The sequence below is a fragment of the Triturus cristatus genome, chromosome 7, assembly GCF_964204655.1.
Source record: "Triturus cristatus chromosome 7, aTriCri1.1, whole genome shotgun sequence".
NCBI lineage: Eukaryota > Metazoa > Chordata > Amphibia > Caudata > Salamandridae > Triturus > Triturus cristatus.
The window spans coordinates 628,183,281-628,202,809 of record NC_140590.1 but is presented as its reverse complement, the minus strand read 5'-3'; the positions used below and the strand labels follow the sequence as shown (position 1 = coordinate 628,202,809).

The 19,529-nt window shown below is 46.1% G+C and overlaps 1 protein-coding gene across 4 annotated transcripts in view; it reads left to right on the top strand.

Annotated features, from left to right (window-relative positions):
* The window catches only part of TEX2 (testis expressed 2), a 672,400-nt gene that overhangs the window by 564,290 nt on the left and 88,581 nt on the right, over window positions 1-19,529 (top strand). For all 4 annotated transcript variants that reach the window (XM_085617239.1, XM_085617240.1, XM_085617237.1 and 1 more), the window contains exon 8: window positions 8,777-8,909. In XM_085617239.1, coding sequence (XP_085473365.1) covers window positions 8,777-8,909 — 133 coding nt within the window. The remainder of the gene's footprint in view (window positions 1-8,776; window positions 8,910-19,529) is intronic.

Genomic DNA, 19,529 nt, shown 5'->3' with positions numbered 1-19,529 from the left:
CAGGGAAAAAGGAGTAAGAAAGAACCCCACCAGACGGGGGGGTGGAGAAAGTATAATAAACTGGAGGAGGGCCTTCAAAACATACCCCCGGCTTCTCCCTCCCGCGCGGTGAAGTCTCCCCACAGCAAACAATAAGCAGCACCAAATCGACCATATCAAAAAAGGGGAATGGGGAGCATTATGCACCAACTATGCTAATAACCATGAGAGTACGCAACCATGAGTCCGCCCGTCTACTAGATGACCACCCCCGAAGGATCAGCCTCATCCTTGACCACTCTTTGCAATTCTGCCCATGCCTACCCCTCGACCCAGCACCATGTCCGATGTTCCAAGGTAAAGGAGTGTCCAAAAACAACCGGGAAGCGACGCACACAGGTGGGGTGGAAGTCTCTGAGTACCAACACAGTCCGCATCATGGAGGGACGTCTTTCCCAGTGCTGCCCCAGGATCTGCACTGCACACAAGGTCCAGGAAGGCTGAATCAGCCAAAGTAGACAAACTTTGCTGGAATTGTCCCTGGGTCGCCGGAGGCCGTGCACGGGACAAGGCCACCACCTTCCACTCAGGTCCAGTACCTCCGGAACAGATCAAACCCTCAGTTAGCCGATCACACGGTAGCATACTGTCCGGAGTGTCCGGCTGTGCACTAATCGCAGGGGTGGCCGCAACATTATCCTCCTGTGTGCAGTGTGGGAAGCCCCTGTGTACCTGTGGACCAGCATGCCGCCACTGTCCCAACGCTGATGCCACACCATCGAGCTTACTCCCCAAGACCCCGGCGCCACGAGCCAAGGAGAAATGAAGGGCACCAAGGGCCTCTAGGAGGTCGCCGTACCCCAGCACAGCTCTCTGCGATCGCTCCGCCACACTCCCAAAAGTCACACACTCCCAATCCTGCTGCGACCCAGTGGACAGGATGGTAGGCTGCATAGCAACAAGATGGCCGCCGGGAAGGCCCGACTCGTATTGGGGCCGGGACCCAGGGACAAGCGCCTCGAGGTCCACGTCGCTGAAGACAGGGGTCCGGGGGCAGGCACAAATTCCGCCGTTGCGTGGTCACGGGCAACAGTCGTCCCCGCCACGGACCATCTCCCGCGAAAAGCCGGGAGCAGCCCGCAAGGATCAGGGCGAGCTAGGGGCGGCGTCCGGGCAGCTCACCGTCAAAGGCAGGGGCAAGCACCGAAGAATCTGAGAATTGCACCCCTGGGCATGTCCTCGGTCCGCTACGCTTAGCAGTGGGAGCGACTACGGCAAAATGCAGGCCGAGGGCAGCACCGCTCCGGTGGACCGACTCCACCCAGTCACCACAGGCCGCTGTTGTTAAACTGCCACCCGGCCAAGGCGTCCACTCGAGGTCCCGGCTCCGGGGCTGCACGGGCCGCAAAGTTCAACTGCAGATTTCTCCGGCGGTACGGCAGCCAGAAACCTCGGAGTCACACAATCGGTTGCCACTCTCATTCACAAACACGATCTCATGGCGCAGACTGAGGATCTCGTGCAGGATATCCGTGCGGGATGCGGAGGTTCACGGAGCCGGGAATCTACGCTGCCGTCCCGGTCGCCATCTTGGCTCCTCCCCCCAATGTGACTTTTTCAAGGCTGTATAACAGCAATAAATCAATGATATAGAACATAAAACCAATTATGAAATAACATTTGTCGAGATGCCAGTTAAAGTATAAGTGAGAAATCGACATAATAAAAGTAAATACAATAAGAGATAATCTTATGCAAGTGAGTGCCCATATTTACAAAGACCTAAACCTGTGTAAGTTGGTCAAATAAGCAATATAGTCAGCATTTTAAAAACCTAAACCTGAGATCATGATGTAAAATATTCATAAAGCATGATGTAGAGCATGGGTACTCATAAACTTTCTCTCGAGGGCCAAATTTACAGTGTGGTTTGTGGCCGAGGGCCGCACTGGTGGGGGTGGGGTCAGTGGGGGAAGGGGGCGGGGCTAGAGCCACAAAAAAACTGTGACCATGAGGTTGAACACAGGTCTCTGCAGCGGATGCCTTCGTCCACTGAGCCTCCAGACCAAGCATACACACATTCTCTCTCTCTCTCTCTCTCTCTGTCTCTCTCTCTCTCTGTCTCTCTCTCACTCTGTCTGTCTCTCCCTCCCTCTCTCCCTGTCTCCCTCCCTCTCTCCCTGTCTCCCTCTCTCTCTCTCTCTGTCTCCTTCCCTCTCCCTCACTCTGTCTCCCTCACTCTGTCTCCCTCACTCTGTCTCCCTCCCTCTGCCTGTCACCCTCCCTCTGTCTCCCTCTGTCTCCCACCCTCTGTCTCCCTCCCTCGGTTTCCCTCTGTCTCCCACCCTCTGTCTCCCTCCCTGGGTTTCCCTCTGTCTCCCACCCTCTGTCTCCCTCTGTCTTCCTCTATCTCCCTCTCCCTGTGTCTCCCTCTCCCCATTTCCCTCTCTCTATCTCTCTATCTCTATTTCCCTCTCCCTATCTCTATTTCCCTCTCTCTATCTCTATTTCCCTCTCTCTATCTCCCTCTCCCTCTGTCTCCCTCTCTCTATCTCTATTTCCCTCTGTCTATCTCCCTCTCCCTTTGTCTCCCTCTCCCTCCGTCTCCCTCTCTCTATCTCTATTTCCCTCTCTCTATCTCTATTTCTCTCTCTCTATCTCCCTCTCCCTTTGTCTCCCTCTCCCTCCGTCTCCCTCTACCTTCCTCCTTTTCCCTCCCTCCCTCTTCCTCGGTCTCCCTCCCTCTACCTCCCTCTGTCATCTCACCCTGCGTGTGCGTCAGCAGGCTGAGCCAGCTTCCCGGGCACACCAACAGCCGCACCCGAGCACTTCACAGGTCTTTAAAAGACCATTTGTATGTTAATTGTTGTATTTCATCTCTTCTTAGGCCCCACAGCTCCACTCTGACTATCCCTGGAACCGCCCGGCCCCTACAGAGCAGAGTCAGAGTCGCGCTGGTGCAACCGGCAGTGTTTAGGAACACTCATTAATTTTTATTTTTTTTACACACGGGTACGATGTCTGCAAGGTCTGTGGGCCGCCAAGGAAGGCTTGCCGGGCCGCAGGCAGCCCGCGGGCCGTACTATGAGTACCCGTGTTGTAGAGAGAATAGTATAGTGCAAAGTGAAGAGCAGTAGTGCACTAGTATTAAATGTGACAAAAGAAACACCATTCCTTCACCCAAGGTGAGTATAGTGTAGAACAAAGGGAAGCATATAACCATAAACAGATCTCGTCGGTTAGATAAACCAAGAAAAAGCATTCGTTTTTGAAGGAGGCAATATCTGTTAGGGCCCCATCTTATTAAAATTGACGCTTGCTGGTTAAAAAAGAGACAAAAATAGAAATGATTAAAAAAAAAAAAAATGTACAGAGTTAGCGACCTTAGTCTCTGAACGAGCTGTTCCGCACATCACAAAATTCATAGGTGTCACAAGTCAAAATAGAAGTCGTGTATGTATTGATGAAATTAACATCTCGCAGTATGAGACACGTTCTCTAAAAGGTGCCTCAAAGACTTCCCAAGTAAACTGAGCTATAGTCAAATAAAATATAATCAACATAAAAAGGCGTGCACGCTATTGTAACATACAAGACTCAAGAGTGCAAATTCGCCGTAACACACAGATACTCAATCTCAAGTATAGATATAATCTATTGCACTTCATATTCCCAGTCTTACCCGAAGAAATAGAATAGTCTACATCGAACCACCAAAGTTAATCATGGGTCATGTATCAACTGCAAAGTGTTGTGGACCATGGTAACCCCCTATCTTTAATGCAACGAAAAACAGAGAGGGACATTGATGTCATCTTCCTGTCAAAAAGCAACTTCAGAATGAACAATGAAGTTGTGACCAAGTATGTATCCAATGTCTCACATAAACAGGTTCTTACCAGCAAGTGTGTATTATAACAAACAACCACTGTTACACAATACAGGACATGTCAAAAGTAGAACATCAGGGACCTTGATAAGTCTCAATCTGAAAAAAGTAGAAAAAGGGAGAGGGAATCAGGATTGTCTCTCCGACGAACAGGAAGATGATTGTGCATATCACCCTGCATGTATGCGTGCGGTGTTCAATGCCATTATCGAACATTCAGGTAACTGTCACAGAGAAAAATAAACGCATCTCGTCTTAGAGCAAGAGCCCAGTAAAACTCGCCCGTATCCGGTGTGTGAACTCCCAATGAGTCTAACGGACCGATCGTCAACCGATGCTTCATATAAAACATCTGTTATGAGAATCACAAAATTGAACAAGCATTGGCATAGCCAATAGGTCTCGCCTTTTGGACCTTATAAGTATTTAGTTATGCAGCACAATATCCTTGGTGCAACAACATCAACTGTTACATGGGTAAACACTTATAAGGTCCCAAAGGCGAGACCTATTGGCTATGCCTATGCTTGTTAATAGTTGTAAGTTAAATATTTCCATTCACAGAATGAATACCTCAGCAAGCGGCTTTTCTTAAGTGTTAGACACAAGGTGTAGAATTTGTTCTGCTTTGCTCTATAACACTTTTTTTCTCAAGTGCTTTACTGGGCGCTAGGCATGAAGGAAGAGGCACAGGCAGGGAGGGAGCCATGCAAAGCTAGAATGCGAGAAAGAATGGCAGGCAGGGGAGGGAGGAACAGACGCGGCGGGGGGTCATGACAGTCGCAGAAAGGTCAGGAGGAGAGGTGTGAGATACGCCCTCAAGCGGGTGTGGGGATGGGAGTCAGAGTGAGGGATGAGGGGGTGAGCAAGAAGAGAAGAGAAAGGAAAGAGCATGCTCGTGGGAGGCAGAGGGTGAACACTGTCAGACACAGAAGCGATAGACAGGGACAGAGAGAAGTGCGCACAGAGAGTGAGAGGGGGGATGTTGAGAAAGGCATGTAGTCCTACAAGAGCAAAGAGAGACAGGCTTAAAGTTAAAGAGTGGCACACACTGCTAGCGAGGGGTTTGTAGACAGGCAGAGTGCGAACAGGCAAAGAACAGAGGGAATGCGATACAGGTGGATAGAATGGCAGTGAATGGAGAGAGGAAGTCTAAAAAATGTTTACCCAGTGCAGAACACACCACGTTCAGTCATCCACTGTATGGAGAGGATGGGACACATGCAACTCGTTTTCTGTGTGGGGGGCAGCACGGACAAATGCTGATCAAATAAATATGTGATGGTATTGCACAACCATCACATTAATGAATAAGTGAAAAGGGTGTCACTTATTGAATATTACCTTGGTCCACACAGTCTGTCACTGCACTCCTCTAGTAAAGCTGTACTGCAGGGTTCGGACTGGTGTCTGCTCACCAGAGGCAGCCCCACGGCTCAGGGGAGTCATTACGTCCTGTCCGAGGGGCTACGAGAATCACAGCCTGTGAGCACAGGGTCACACAGTGAACAGTAGGCAGAGCACTGTGACCGCACCCCTCTAGTCTTCACTGAAGGACCAGACTGGGTCACATCAAATTATTCAATTATACAATTGGTAATTTTCGTTATGTTAAAGAACCAAAGGTCAAGGTGCGCAAACGCCTTAGGCGCTCCTTGACCTTTGGTTCTTTAACATAACGAAAATTACCAATTGTATAATTGAATAATTTGATGTTTGAACCTTTTTATCCTGTATATATATTGTAAGTTCTCTTGCGCCTTATGCTGTGGTGTTTTCACGTTGTCACCTGCGCCGTCACTTCACTGTCACAAGCACTTTGTACACTTTCCTTTAGGGTTGCCTTGGTATTTAGACCCAACAGTGCTTTTACTACTGTTTTGTGTACTTTCTGATCTTCTTAAAATATATGACGCCTACGGGCGCATTGATTGAATTATTTGAAGCCTCTTGTCTTGTGTTTGTTTATCGTTATGTCTTCCACATACAAGTTTAAGTAGTCTCAATAATTCCTGCTGAGATATTGTTGCATTTATAGTGTTATAATGTATAACAAATGAATAGTTTGGTTTTTTGGTTTTTTGTAGCCCTGATGTGTTCCCGAATTCTTTCTTTGAGGTCTGAGTGTGCTTCCCACATATGAGACCACATTGGCTTATAATACAATAGACAACAAATCTTGTATTACAGTTAATGAACTGTTGTTTGTGGTATCTAATAGGTGTGTTATATTGACAAGAAGTAATTATGTTTAGAGCAAATTAACAGACATTACATTGTTTACATTTGCAGAAACCATTTGGTTTCTTGGGCAGCCAGAACATTTCAAGTTGGGGTATATTTGGTGATAGGAAACTGGGACATAATGTGCTCCTTAACGTAGTACCCCTACTATGCACCATCCTGGGTTTGTTGAAAATAAATTTGTTTACTGTTAAGTCAAGTTTCAATAAAACCAATGTTTGTTCAAGATTTTGTAGAGATCATGACTGTGCACTATATTTAGTTATAAATGCAAGGGCCTTGTCTTTGTGTTTGTTGTTCTGACCCTTCTTACCTACACGTAAAGACTGACGTGGTGTGGTGAGTATCATTTTCTTGGCTTGGTTAAGTATCTTGGGTGAGTAACCCCTGTTCAGAAAACGGTCCTCCAATAATTTGAGTTGTGCTAAAAAAAACGGAATCCTAGCTACAGTTTCATTTAAGTTGTATACTTTCCCCTAAGGGGATAGCGTCGATCTACGCATGTGGATGAACACTGATCGCTAGTGAAATGGAGTTGCACGCTGTCGGTTTCCTGAAAAGTCTTGACGCTATCTTTTTGTCTTGATCATAGACTACTTCATCAAGGAAGTCTATTTCTTTTTTATTTATGTGGTGAGTGAACTGTAGTTTGAAAGAGTTGTTGTGTTGTTCAAATGCTGTAGTAATGTGGCTTACTGAGTGTCATTACCGGTCCAAATGACAAACATTTTATCAATGTAGCGTCCCCAATAGATGTGTTCAGTCACTTATGGCGTGCTGGCCGCCCACAAACGATGTTGTTCAAATGCACCCATCTACCCCTAGCTTGTCTGAACCAGTTGCCATTGTGTAAAAAGACATTGTTCTCCAAGATCAGATGTGTCAAATCTAGTATCATCGCTGTGTGTTCGAAGAGTGTGGCATCCCTCTGAAACAGTTTGGATGCTAAAGATTGTAAGCCTTTTTCCAAGGGTATACTGGTATATAAAGAACATACATCCAGTGTAACAAATTTGAAGTCCTCTACCCACTCAATATCCTCAGGTTTGTTAAGAAGATCAGTATTGGCCCTCAAATAAGAAGGAAGATTTCGAACCAGGGGCTGAAGGAAGATGTCAATGTATTCTGAGATGCGCTCCATAGGGGAGCTAATACCCAAAATGATAGGCCTCCTTGGAAGGAAGATACCCTGTTTGTGTATTTTTGGTAATATATATGCACAGTGCCCTCGGCGAGGGGATGAACATATATTTAAATTCCACATTAGTAATGAGACACTTGGGATGACAAGATTGAAGTTTACTTTCAGTCAATCAAGTGATGTCTTTAAGTGGGTTATTCTTAAGGCTTATATACGCTTGACTGTCCAGATACTGCCTACCTATTTCTTGGATAAAGTCTTTGTCTTGCATGACAACAATGTTTGCCTCCCTTGTCCGCTTCCTTGATGATAATGTTAGGCGCTTTGGCAAATGACTTAGGAGCAGAATATTGTTCCTTGTTAAGATTGTGTCCAAAATGTTTGTGTTTACCAAAGGATTTATCTTCTAGTAAATGTAAGTCATTTGTTACTGCATTATAAAAATAATCAATCAAGTTATCCTGGGTTAGAGTAGATACGAAAATGGATTTCGGTGTAAGACCACTGTCAATGTTTAAATTGAGTGTTATATCCAAGTCATATAATATGTCTAAAATAGTCGGTGTCATATCCGTACTGTCATCTAGGGATAGCAGTAGATGTAGATCTTGTATCTCTTTGATATTGCCTCAACTGCAGACAATTCCCATCTCTGATCCATAATGTGGTACTGTAAATTGACAGACAAAAGATTTGTGCTGCAGGGGGTTGGCACTGTAGGGCCTACTTGTACCAAGGACAAAATAAACTTGAAAACTTGTTGTCCTTGACCCCAAACAATATTTCCTAGGCGACAGGCTATCGGAATTCCACACCCCTGTATAGTACCTGATTACAATGTTTTATCTTCACCACTCGTGAGATTCATGTTTACCATATGCTTAAGTCACAGTCAGGCTTGTATACTCACTCGCCTCTTCATTTAAAACAACACACAGTTGCATGTTACGCCCTAAATTGGTGAATTACAGCAGTCATTTTAAAACCTATTGCAAATACTACCAGAGAATATTTCTAACATTGTTTGGCCAGAAGAAGTAAAGAACCACACTTCCCTCTAATTCAACATCTTATTTCAAATGGTAGTATTGTAGTACCCATTGTCTTCAAGCATTGTAGTACCCATTGTCTTCAATCCTGCCGTGAACATACTTGCCGCATGCAGGCTGTTTGCTATAGAAGATTATTTACATATGTTTTATATTATTATGTCGTCCTAAGAGTACATCTGTCCAAAAGAACACAATATCTTTAAAAAATGTTTGTTCACCCACATTACCCTCTGAGATGGTTCAATCTGTTAACTAATATTTGTGTTATCAGTCAGGTTTATGTTTAAAAGCATGCTCTGGGTAATTTAAGAATCTTTTAGCCAGGCCTAATATTTATGATTGTATGACCCCTATCACTTATATTCCCCATTTTCAGAATATGCAGCTCACCGTTAAGGTGATTAATTTTTGAAGGCTAGCCTTTAACCTTCTCCTTTCTTTTTTTATGTTTTGGTTCTGTTATTGTCTTAGGTCTATGGGTAGATTTGGACATTTCCTACAATGGATCTTTCTTGATGACTCTGGAGACCAAAATGAATTTGACCAAATTGGGTAAAGAGCCACTTGGTGAAGCTATGAAAGTTGGAGAAATTGGCAGAGAAGGGTAAGGCGATTTTAGAGGGAAAATGTGACAATATGGAGAATATAACAATATTTATCATTGATTCATTTTTGGGTAACTGATGACCTTACATGAATTTATAGCCACGCAATGAGAAGGTTACCTGACACCACTATGTATATTTTTGTACAACTATCTTTTTACTGCATTGTACATTTTTTCCCAATTAAAAAACACTTTGTAGTGAAAAGGGAGCTCCAAGCCTGCCACCTAACCACACCACTTTTGCCCCATTTGATGATGTCAGTAAGAGAACCAGCCTTCAAGGTCTATGTAAAAATAACAGGCTGACACTAAAGTTGAAATTCCCTGGTCAATTAAAAAAAAAAAAGGTTTGTGAAAACATCGATAGAACTTGAGCTTTTTAAACTGCATAGAAAAGCCCCGCTTTAACACAAGCCTATCGCCCTTATGAGCTTTTTAAAGGCTCCACAGTACTTAATTTTTGTCTGATGCACTAGAGGCAGCTTGTGGGTGTCGGCACAGTGGGATTGATGGTGTTTTTTCAACAGTAAACCTTTTATTTGGGTTCAAATAATTTCAAAACATCATAGTGCAGATAAGGAGGTCATATACAGGGCTTTAAGTGGGATGAAAAAACTAGAGGGTTTCAAACAGGTGTGGCCGATTAATTAGGACGTGGCTTAAAAAGTAATCTAAAATGCTGTGCTTAGCATAGTGTGCGGCCCGACTGGTATTTTGCTGCTTCTGTCATTGCATACAGATCTATAATACAACAATTAACATTACACCTACAGCAAGCCAGGACTCTGGGCTTTGTCGGTGATTGTTAATTGCATAAGATAAATAGGCAATAACTAGGGCTTCCTTGTATAGAATATTGACAATGCTTAAGTTCTGAAATGATGAGATTTTGACTGAACTATAACGAGTCTCTTTGAAGTTACATCGAAGGCAGTGAAGGGTGGTAGGTACTGCTGCTTGTTAAGATTTTTTTTTCACCTTGAGGGTGAGGGCAAAAATGGAGAACCTGATAGGAACCCGTCTCAGCACCTCCTTTTAAAAACTGCCGGTGCTGAGCACCCGCAAGACCCGGCCCACTTAAAGCCCTGGTCATATATATTCTTCAAAAATGTATTGTTGTTTCTGAATAGCAATGTTTTTATCTATGGATTTCCAAATCTAGCACTTTTTTTTCAATCTAATTTTAACTCTTTTTTTGTAAGCTTTTTACCCAGTTAGATTGTCCTCAGCTCAGTGAGCGCCTCCAAGAGTAAACTGCCTCAAACGCGTTTCTGAATCTCATCGAAAATATTGGGTAACATTATACCGCAATAAAATGGAGCTGGACAGCCATTTACGTCTTTACATTGGGCATAGAACGAGGATATTGTTGTTTACAGCGGGAAAAAGATGAGCAATAAATTCAATAAAATGTGAAAGTTTGGAAAGAAGTCAGTGTTTTGAGCGGAATTCAGAAAATAGAAGCGTGTTGTAAAATGTTGAAAGCGTACAGCCTACTCAGCTTTTTGCAGGCTTTAAATAGCGGTATTGTCCTTGGGAGAGGCCACGCCCTCCAGTGACGCACATCCTCTCTTGTTCCCTGGCCGCATCCACCAATAGATGAGGCCAGGCAATGCCCTCTCCCTTGAGGACGATTGCTTCCATTTAAAGCCACAAGGCTTTTAAGTGGCTATTTGTGCTGTAGTTTACAAGAGGAATGAAACTGTTCTCTGATGGGGAGGCGCGGCTAGGAAAGAACATACTGTACACTAACCTTTATTTATCAATTTTTCTTTCACCTTCCCATCATAATGTGTTTGGCTTCATCATTCTGTGGGTTTGTATTTCTATGGTGAGTGCCACTTGTCTCAAATCTGTACTGCGATTTCGGTTGTGTTATAGCAAAAAACATTTGATGGGGTTTCTTTCACTTGTTTTCGTTTAAAAAAAGGTAGAGATCCAATCGGGTACAACTAGACCTGGATTTCGAAGTGGCAAACAGATCACCCAATGGAGGTGGGGCAGACATGTCAAACAATGGGGCGGAGCTATCCTTAGAAGCAATACAAGAAAATAGAGTGTAAATATGTAGGACAAAAGAAAAAACGTGTTAGTGGATTTGACAGTGTTTATAGGCTACTGACCGATCTTTAACAAGCATTGGCATAGCCAATAGGTTTCGCCTTTGGGACCTTAAAAGTTCCTAATAACAAGCAGATCATTGCCAGTAATAATGAAATCCTGTAACGTTATGTGAAATGCTGATACCAGGATTTTTATAATCAAGTGATGTGAATTTTGTATCAAAATGTGCAGCAACGTTGTAACCAAGATAAACCAATGCATAGTTGCAAAGATTTCGGTTTGTGTGGCTATTTTATATTTCCTCTGCCCGTATGTGTGACATTTCAGTGCCTTACGTGTGAGATTTTATCATGAGCGGATGAAGGGATATTAATGCGGAGGCTCTTTTTTACTACATACAAATCCTGACCCAATCAGAGTGACTGCTGACATGATGGCGTGGCGGAAGGGCACCCACAGACCCAAAAGGACTGTTATGTGCCTCAATTGCAACCTACACCACACACACGGCTTCTCTTGCAGCAGATCCCTGTTCTGCCAAATCAACCCTACATCTCTTCCAGTAAGACAGCGCCATCCACTTTGATCCGAAACCAGCAATGCATTTGGAATGAATGGGGACCAGTAGCATCTGTAAATGTAGTGAACTGATTAATTGTTTTCACATTAAGCTAGTAAATGTAGTATGTAATGAATTCAAGCTTTTTAAAAAAAAATGATTTACCTTATGATGAAGTTCGATTCAATAAGTACAGTTTCCACTCCTACAGGAAGTCAGTGTGTTCCAAATCTACTCTGACATGCACTCTGTTCAAAAGCAGCCTGCTATGTACTAACAGAGCCCATGAACGAGTCATATTGTTTTTTCTTGTTCATGCTTTGCTGGACTGTCACTAACAAGGGCTTTTGGCACTGGTTCACAAGTGGCTTACACAGGAAGCCTACACAGATAATGGACTTGAAAAAGATTTTCAGCAATGCGAGGCCTGGGTTGCAGGATGTAAAAGGTGTAAGCAAACTCTTGTGCAGGGTCAATTCTTTAACTCCCCCCAGTCGTAGCTCTTCGAAGGAAGGCCCGACATTGCTCATTTGAATACCCACCTTCTACTTTAAGACGGGCAAATTGTGAGAGCCAATGGGATCCAAACCTGGGGGCTTAGAATTGATATATCTCTGTTAACAAACAAACATAAGACCATACCCAGAGAAACAAAGGCGCAAAGATAGAGACCTATGGGCACACACAAAGTACACACACAACCTACATAAACACACATGAACAGTCAGACATGGTAACCTAAATCCATGCACACATATTGATCAACACAGAGGCCCAGGCCGAGCACTCACAGCACATATACACAGTTATAGGCTCACACAAGTGCAGTCTTGCGCACAATACATCCAGGTTGCAGAATGGGTGTAAGGTGACATTTTAAAGATGTGTAAAATCTTAGACAGTGGTCAGTCTGGGTAAGAGACACACATGGGCAGCTGGGGTGGCAGCACCAATACGGACGGCAGGGATGGGGCAAATGCGCCAGCACTGTGGCCAACGCGTCAGCAGTGGAAGCTGGGGATGCTAGATACTTCCAGTTGTTCACCTCTGCATGCCTAGTCCAAGCAAAACTTCTCTTTAGCACGACTACACATCTGTTGTTTGAACGCTAGGTGGTATGGCTCCCCTTGAAAATGCTCAAATCAGACACAAAGCGATATGACTGGAAAAGAAGCAAAGATGATATCGCATCCTATTATAACATAAACCACGTTTTAAGTTTGTGTATGCTTTAAGTGGCACACACGCATTTTGGTGCGATTGTGAACTGTTTTTTTCTAAATATATGCAACCGTTGACTAAATTAATGGACGTTTAAGAGGGAGAGAGAGGGAGAGAGAGAGAGAGAGAGAGAGAGAGAGAGAGAGAGAGAGAGAGAGAGAGAGAGAGAGAGAGAGAGAGAGAGAGAGAGAGAGAGAGAGAGAGAGAGAGAGAGAGAGAGAGAGAGAGAGAGAGAGAGAGAGAGAGAGAGAGAGAGAGAGAGAGAGAGAGAGAGAGAGAGAGAGAGAGAGAGAGAGAGAGAGAGAGAGAGAGAGAGAGAGAGAGAGAGAGAGAGAGAGAGAGAGAGAGAGAGAGAGAGAGAGAGAGATAGAGATATATACACAGCGCAGCCGTGCTAATTTGAAACAGATGGCCCATGTGCGCCGCTGCTCGCTCCCGCAAGATGGATGCCAGCCACACGCACGAGTCTCAAATTGCAGACCGATTCCAAGAGGTCATTTCCTAGAGCAGCGCATGCGCGCAGCGCATGCGCGCAGCGCTAGGCTCGACCTAAAAATTGGGATGGGTGAGACCACCATAAAGCGGCTTTTACAGATTTCAATAGGAAGCACTTTAGAACCAGTTTTCACAACTGTATTTCAACACAACAATGCTTTGTGCCAATTCTCAGAAAATTCCTTCGATAAAATGGCAATGATAACATGAAATATTTTTAATTCCATCTTCAGAAATATACCCTGGTCTCACTGGTAACCAAAAGTACGTTTTCTGTCAGCTCATCAGGACGTTGCAATAAATGCTTGTTTGAGGTCGCATGCATGTGCAAGTCTCAGATCACGGAGTTAATGGGTTTGCATATCTGATTTCTGGATGGGTCACAGGCAAGTATCAGGTTTGAGCCCTAATGCATCTTAAGTTCCTACTAAGTATGCCTTGATCACAGCTCTCCTCTGAGCTCTAACATTGTGTTGTTTTACAGCAGATGTTATCGGGATTTTAACACTGACATCACCTCTTAGCTTGTATACATTATCTAAGGAACTACGCAGTGTCTAAGTAAAGTCTATATGTTTACAGAAGGCAGGGATATATTATGTCAATAGAGGTTTGTCTAGCTATATATAGCCATTATTATGGCTTCACAGTGCTGCAGCATTTGAGTATATTGTACTGTATTGTAGTTGTATTTATACACCTCCTAATTATTCACTAAAACTAGTTTCGCAAGGGGTAGCACACTACTCCTTCGAGTGCCATTGATGGAACAGTGCGCGTCAGACGTGTGGTATATATTGGGAGTTTTTTATGTTATTCGGCAGGACCAGAGTTATGCTCTTAATACGTTTTGTAGCAGTGCCTCAGCATTAATTTGAAAAGGAATTGAGTGAGAGATAGGTTGTTTAAGCATTCTGTTGGACAGACTTGTGTAGGTGCAGTCTGGCCTATGTCTGAAGTGTTTTGATTTGTGGAAATAGCTGTAACAGCTGAAAGAGTGTCATAAACAAGTGTGTAGCCAGAGCCAGTGATTGGTAGACATTTTGTAACGTCTCCGCTTTAGTGCTTTGGACTTTAATCCGTGGTTCCTTTAATGGCACTGTCAACATGCACGATGACCAACACCACATCAGAAACATTATCTATTTTGAAAATGTAGCAGTGATGCCACCACTACAACCAGTCCCAAGGCTAGAATGATTTTGCGGTTATTAGATTAGGCAAAGATGCTGGACAACCAGTTTCATCTCATGAACGTACTCTGCTCAGACTTGAGTAGAGGCATGATTTACCTACACTCTCCATTCAAGCACTGCTTTCAGAACAAAAATTACTCCTGGGTACTGTTCCAGTGCTGTATGTATATTTCATGAGGTAATTAATCTACCCCACTCCAATCCACATAGTCTACCCCACTCCAATCTACCCCACACTACTCCAACCGACCCCACTCCACTGCAATCTACCCCACTCCAATCTACCTGCCTCCTCAAATCTACACAACGTCACTCCAGTCTTACCCACCCCACTCCAATTTACCCCTCCCCAATCTATCCCGCCCTAATATACCCCAGTCCAATCTACTCTACTCTAATCCACCCAATCTACTCCACTCCAATCCACCCAATCTACCCCACTCCACTCTTCCCGAATCTATCTCACTCCACCCCAGCCTACCCCTCTCCACTCTAACCCAATCTACCGCACTCCAATCTACCCAGTCTACTCCACTCCACTCCAATCTACCCCCTGCACTCCAGTCTACTTCACTCCACTCCAATCTACCACACTCCTCAAATCTACCTGACGCCACTCCAATCTTACCCTCTCCACCCACCCCAATCTACACCATCCCAGCCTACTCCAAACTACCCCTCCCATATCTACCTCGCCCCAATATACCCCATTACAATATACCCTACTCTAATCCACCCAATCTACCCCACTCCAATCCACCCAATCCAATCCACCCAATCTACGCTACTCCACCCTAATCTACCCCACTCCACTCTTCCACAACTCCAATTTAACCCACCCCACTCCACTCCATTCTAAACTAATCTACCCTACTCCACTCTACCCCAATCTACCACACTTCTGACTACATTATTTTTCTGTACACTGATTGGAGTGTGTGTGTGAATCTCCTACCTTCTTAATATCTTTGCTAAATGTTTACCAAGTGCTTACTGCAGACTCATGACTTGCGCTTGCTGAATCTTGTCAGAGTGCCCAGGAAGCGTATGTCTCTGGTAAAAAGCTGCAGGGTGTTTGTGGCAGAAAGGTGGGCACTATAATAAAGCTGGCAGCAACTGCAGACGGACTGGGGTTCTGCCTGCAATCCTCCCTGACAGATGCCCGGCGTAAAGCGATCAACAACCATTCTGGGGTATTAGGCAGTATATAAATGCAGTTACAATACTATACAATTTAATAAGGCATACATTTATGGAACTCCTAGATTCCTTCATAATAAAAGAGAGGCGCCTTGCTTCGTACCATCAGTCCCAGCCTCTTTTTCTCTTGTAGAAGAGGGTTGTGCTAAAGTATGTCATGGGCCTCTGTAGCTAAGAGTCACTTCCTAAAGGTGGTTTGAGACCAGATCTGGCAAGTTGTAGCTTCCTACTGCTATTGAGCAAACCCCCCTTTCTTAGATCTCCCTCACCCCCAGAAGAAAGATACACTGTTGGCTGGTTCTGAGCCCTTGTAGACTTTGCCTCCATTCTTCCACTGAGCCTCTGCTGCCTCCACAGTCTTATCTAGTCCCTTAGAGCAGTCCTTGTCAGGCCCAGTATCGCCAGACTCTGGTTTCCAGTTATTTAGGCGACACATCTGCATATAATCTGTGTTTAAGTAACCTTGTTATCAGGCACACGCCGTCATCCCACCAGCCAATAGTGTGAAAGGAATGGGGACAATCGAATAGCCTTCATCCAAACAGGCTCTTCTCCCGCCCCCCCCCCTTCCCCCCCAATACCACATCTTATGGCCCTATGCCATGTGTCAGCGCGTTATCCAAGCATTGACAGTTTGCTTGAAGTTATAACTGCCATAAAACTCGCCGCAGTGCCGGATAGAGAACAATGGAAGCTTATAGTGTGTGCTTTTCCCTTCATAGAAATGAAAACGCAAGATCCCCCAAAGCCTTGCGGCTTCTCACAGTAGCAGGCTGCTTCACTGCCAAAAGCTTCTGTCCATGTGTGACCTTGTGCTAGCAGCTTTATCTAAATGACAGTAAATCAAAACAGTGGCAGAGAACGCGAAGGCTCGTGAAAGGCAGCCAGAAATGTTACCAGGAGCGTGTTAAAGGCAGTCGGAGTTATTGGTATTGCTGTGCGGGGATTTTAACATGTTCATGCATTATGGTAGTGCTGTGAAAATAGCAATACCCATGTCCGCAAAGATGTAACATGAACAGTCGCATACCATTCGCACAAGCTAATTTATTTCAACATAATGGTACAATAATGTTTTATATATGAAATACAAAGGCACGGTCTATACATTTAGTATAGGAAAACATGTTGATTATGACAGGGAATTCAGATTTATTTGATTCATTGGCAAATTTATACAGAACCACAAATTGGTCCAAAGAGGATTTTTTTTTTTAATGTAGCCCTGTTTTACTAAAAACACCAATTGCTATCTTTTTGTTAGTGATCGAGACTGGCACTGTTGATCTGAAAGAGACTATTAGTTCTGGATTCCTCACCTTAGAATTATCCCCAGGCGTCAGACTAGATCCAGAGAATTTTTTCTTCAGCAGTACCCCTGCGCGTCGGTAGGTGGTGTCGGTCGACTCCACGTTCGTCGTTGGCATCGTGATTGCCGGAATAACATTGCGGTGTCTACTTAGACGCCACCCCTGCGCGGTGACATCAGTTCTTTCTTTTTCCGCTCTAGCCAGCGCAGATCTGGAGAGAGCGGTACCTCGAGCCACATTTTGACTCTCTTTTTTCGACTTTTTGTCGACATCTTTTTGAGTAGTTCGACTCCTGCTGCACAGGGATGTCATCTCGGCGGACCGGCTTCAAGCCTTGTGGCCCCTGCCATAAGCCGATGTCAGTGACGGACCCCCATCTCATGTGCTTCTGGTGTCTGGAGCGCGACCACAATCCAACGTCGTGCTCCTACTGCCGGGTCATGGCCTTGAAGTCTTTGCGAGAGCGGTCCCAAAAGCTTCTGGAGGCCCGGCAGTCGGCTCTGCGCCGCTCGAGGTCCCAGTCGAGAGGGAGGTTGCGGGACTCGTCGCAGAGCCATCACCACCACTCCTCGTCTTCGTGTAAGTCGAAGCACAAAAAGAAGGTGAAGAAACACCGTCGCTCTACGTGTTCTTGACGCGGGATGCGGAAGGTAGTTGTCCGGCTCTGCCCGCGGAGCCTGTTGGGTCGGCTCCGAGCCTCCCTCCCTTTCCGGGAGCCGGAGCGACCCCTGCCCAACTTCATAGGTTTTACGAAGCCTTCCACTCCATCTTTGGGCAGCCTGACTCCGCCGGCGCACCTTTGGGCCCCGCGGACTTGGCTGGGGGTTCTAGGCCTCTGATGCCGGCGGCTTTGGCCCGGGTGCCACAGGGCCTGGATCCGGATCAGCGCCGGTCGACCTTACGACACCTCCTCTGGCCCCGAATCCATGGGGGACACCTCCGCCCCCTCCGACGCCGGTTGTGTTCCCAACCGAAGTCGACCCCAGCCTCCCCCTCGACATGGACATGAAGCCAGACCAGCGTCGACCGGTACTTTTGTACCCCTGTTCTCCCCTAGTGTTCCCTATCGCACTGAGTGGCTACCAGAGGAGGGTGAGAGGACTGGGAGGGGTCTGTGGACCCCCTGGAAGACCAGTTAGAAGAACCGGACTGGAGTGAGGAGTTGGGTGAGGCCAGTGGTCTGGACACCTCTCCAGACCTTGGCATGATATCTTCCCCTACCGTGGCTACTGAGAAGGGTGCATCATATGCAGTGGTGTTACGGAGGGCGGCTGAGGCCTTAAACCTTGAGCTTCCTAGTGGCGGTCAGGACTAACTTCCTGACCGAGGTGCTTCAACAGGCAGCGGCCTCTTCGGAACCCCTGGGCTGTTCAATGAGGCCCTCACGGACATCCTTCTGGGCACTTGGTCCAAGCCCAACACAGGGGCCCCTGTGGATAGGATGATTGCCCGATGCCACCGCCTGGCCCCGGTCGACCCCATCACCCTACCCCCGAGAGCTTGGTGGTTCAAGACTCGACTTCCAAAGGTGCATTCCCAACCACTCCACCTGATAGGGAATCCAAGAAGCTGGACCATCTTGGGAAGAACATTTTTTCTTCCTCCAGCTAGCGGTGAACATGTCTCTTGGAGCATAACTCCCATTCTGTGTGGGACACAGTTGCACAGGTGCTGCCACAGTGTTCGGAGGAGGCCCGAGCTGTGCTCTCCCGTGCAATTGCCAAAGGGTGAGACGCAGTGAAGTTCGCCACATGATGTGGACTGGACACTGCCGACTCGCTGGGCAGGACGATTTTAACATCAGTAGCCCAGAGACACTACGCCTGGCTGAGGTCCACTGGCTTTTCGGGAGATGTCCAAGCCACACTTTTGGACATGCCCTTTGATGGCTGTTGCTTGTTTGGCGACAAAGCAGAAAACACGCTCGAGCGCTTTAAGGACTCTAGGGCTACGGCCAGATCCTTGGTCCTTGCCTCTACCTCTCATCCGTGCAGTCTGCTTTTCTCCCCTTTCATGGCTACGGAAGGGGTGCCCCGCCACGTTCCGTCCAGAGCCACAGGCCTGCACAGGGTGTCCAAACTCTGCGCAGCCGGGGATGTGGGACCCACCGTCGTGGGTCTGGGGGCCAGCGGGTGGGCCAGTCCACCAGCGCCACCTCTACAGTGGCCTCCAAGCCCTCCTAGTCTGACCTTTCAAGACCACCATTTGCTAGTAGGCTGCAGGATTCGCCATCACGTCCCCCACTGGCTCAACATCACGCCGGATCAATTCCATCGCATGTCAGAGGAACACTTGGCCCTTCTCCACCAGGAAGTTACGTCTCTCTTTGCCAAGGGAGCCATCGAGCGAGTTCCTGCCCCAGAAGTAGGTTGTGGTTGTTATTCCCATTACTTTCTGGTGCCCAAGAATGACAAGGGCCTGAGTCCTATCTTGGATCTCAGGAACGCCAACTGCTTCCTCCGGAAGGATAAGTTCAAAATGTTGACATTGGCTCAGGTCCTGTCTGCCCTTGACCCTGGAGACTGGGTTAGCGTTGGACTTGAAGGACGCTTATTTTCACATCCCCGTCCTG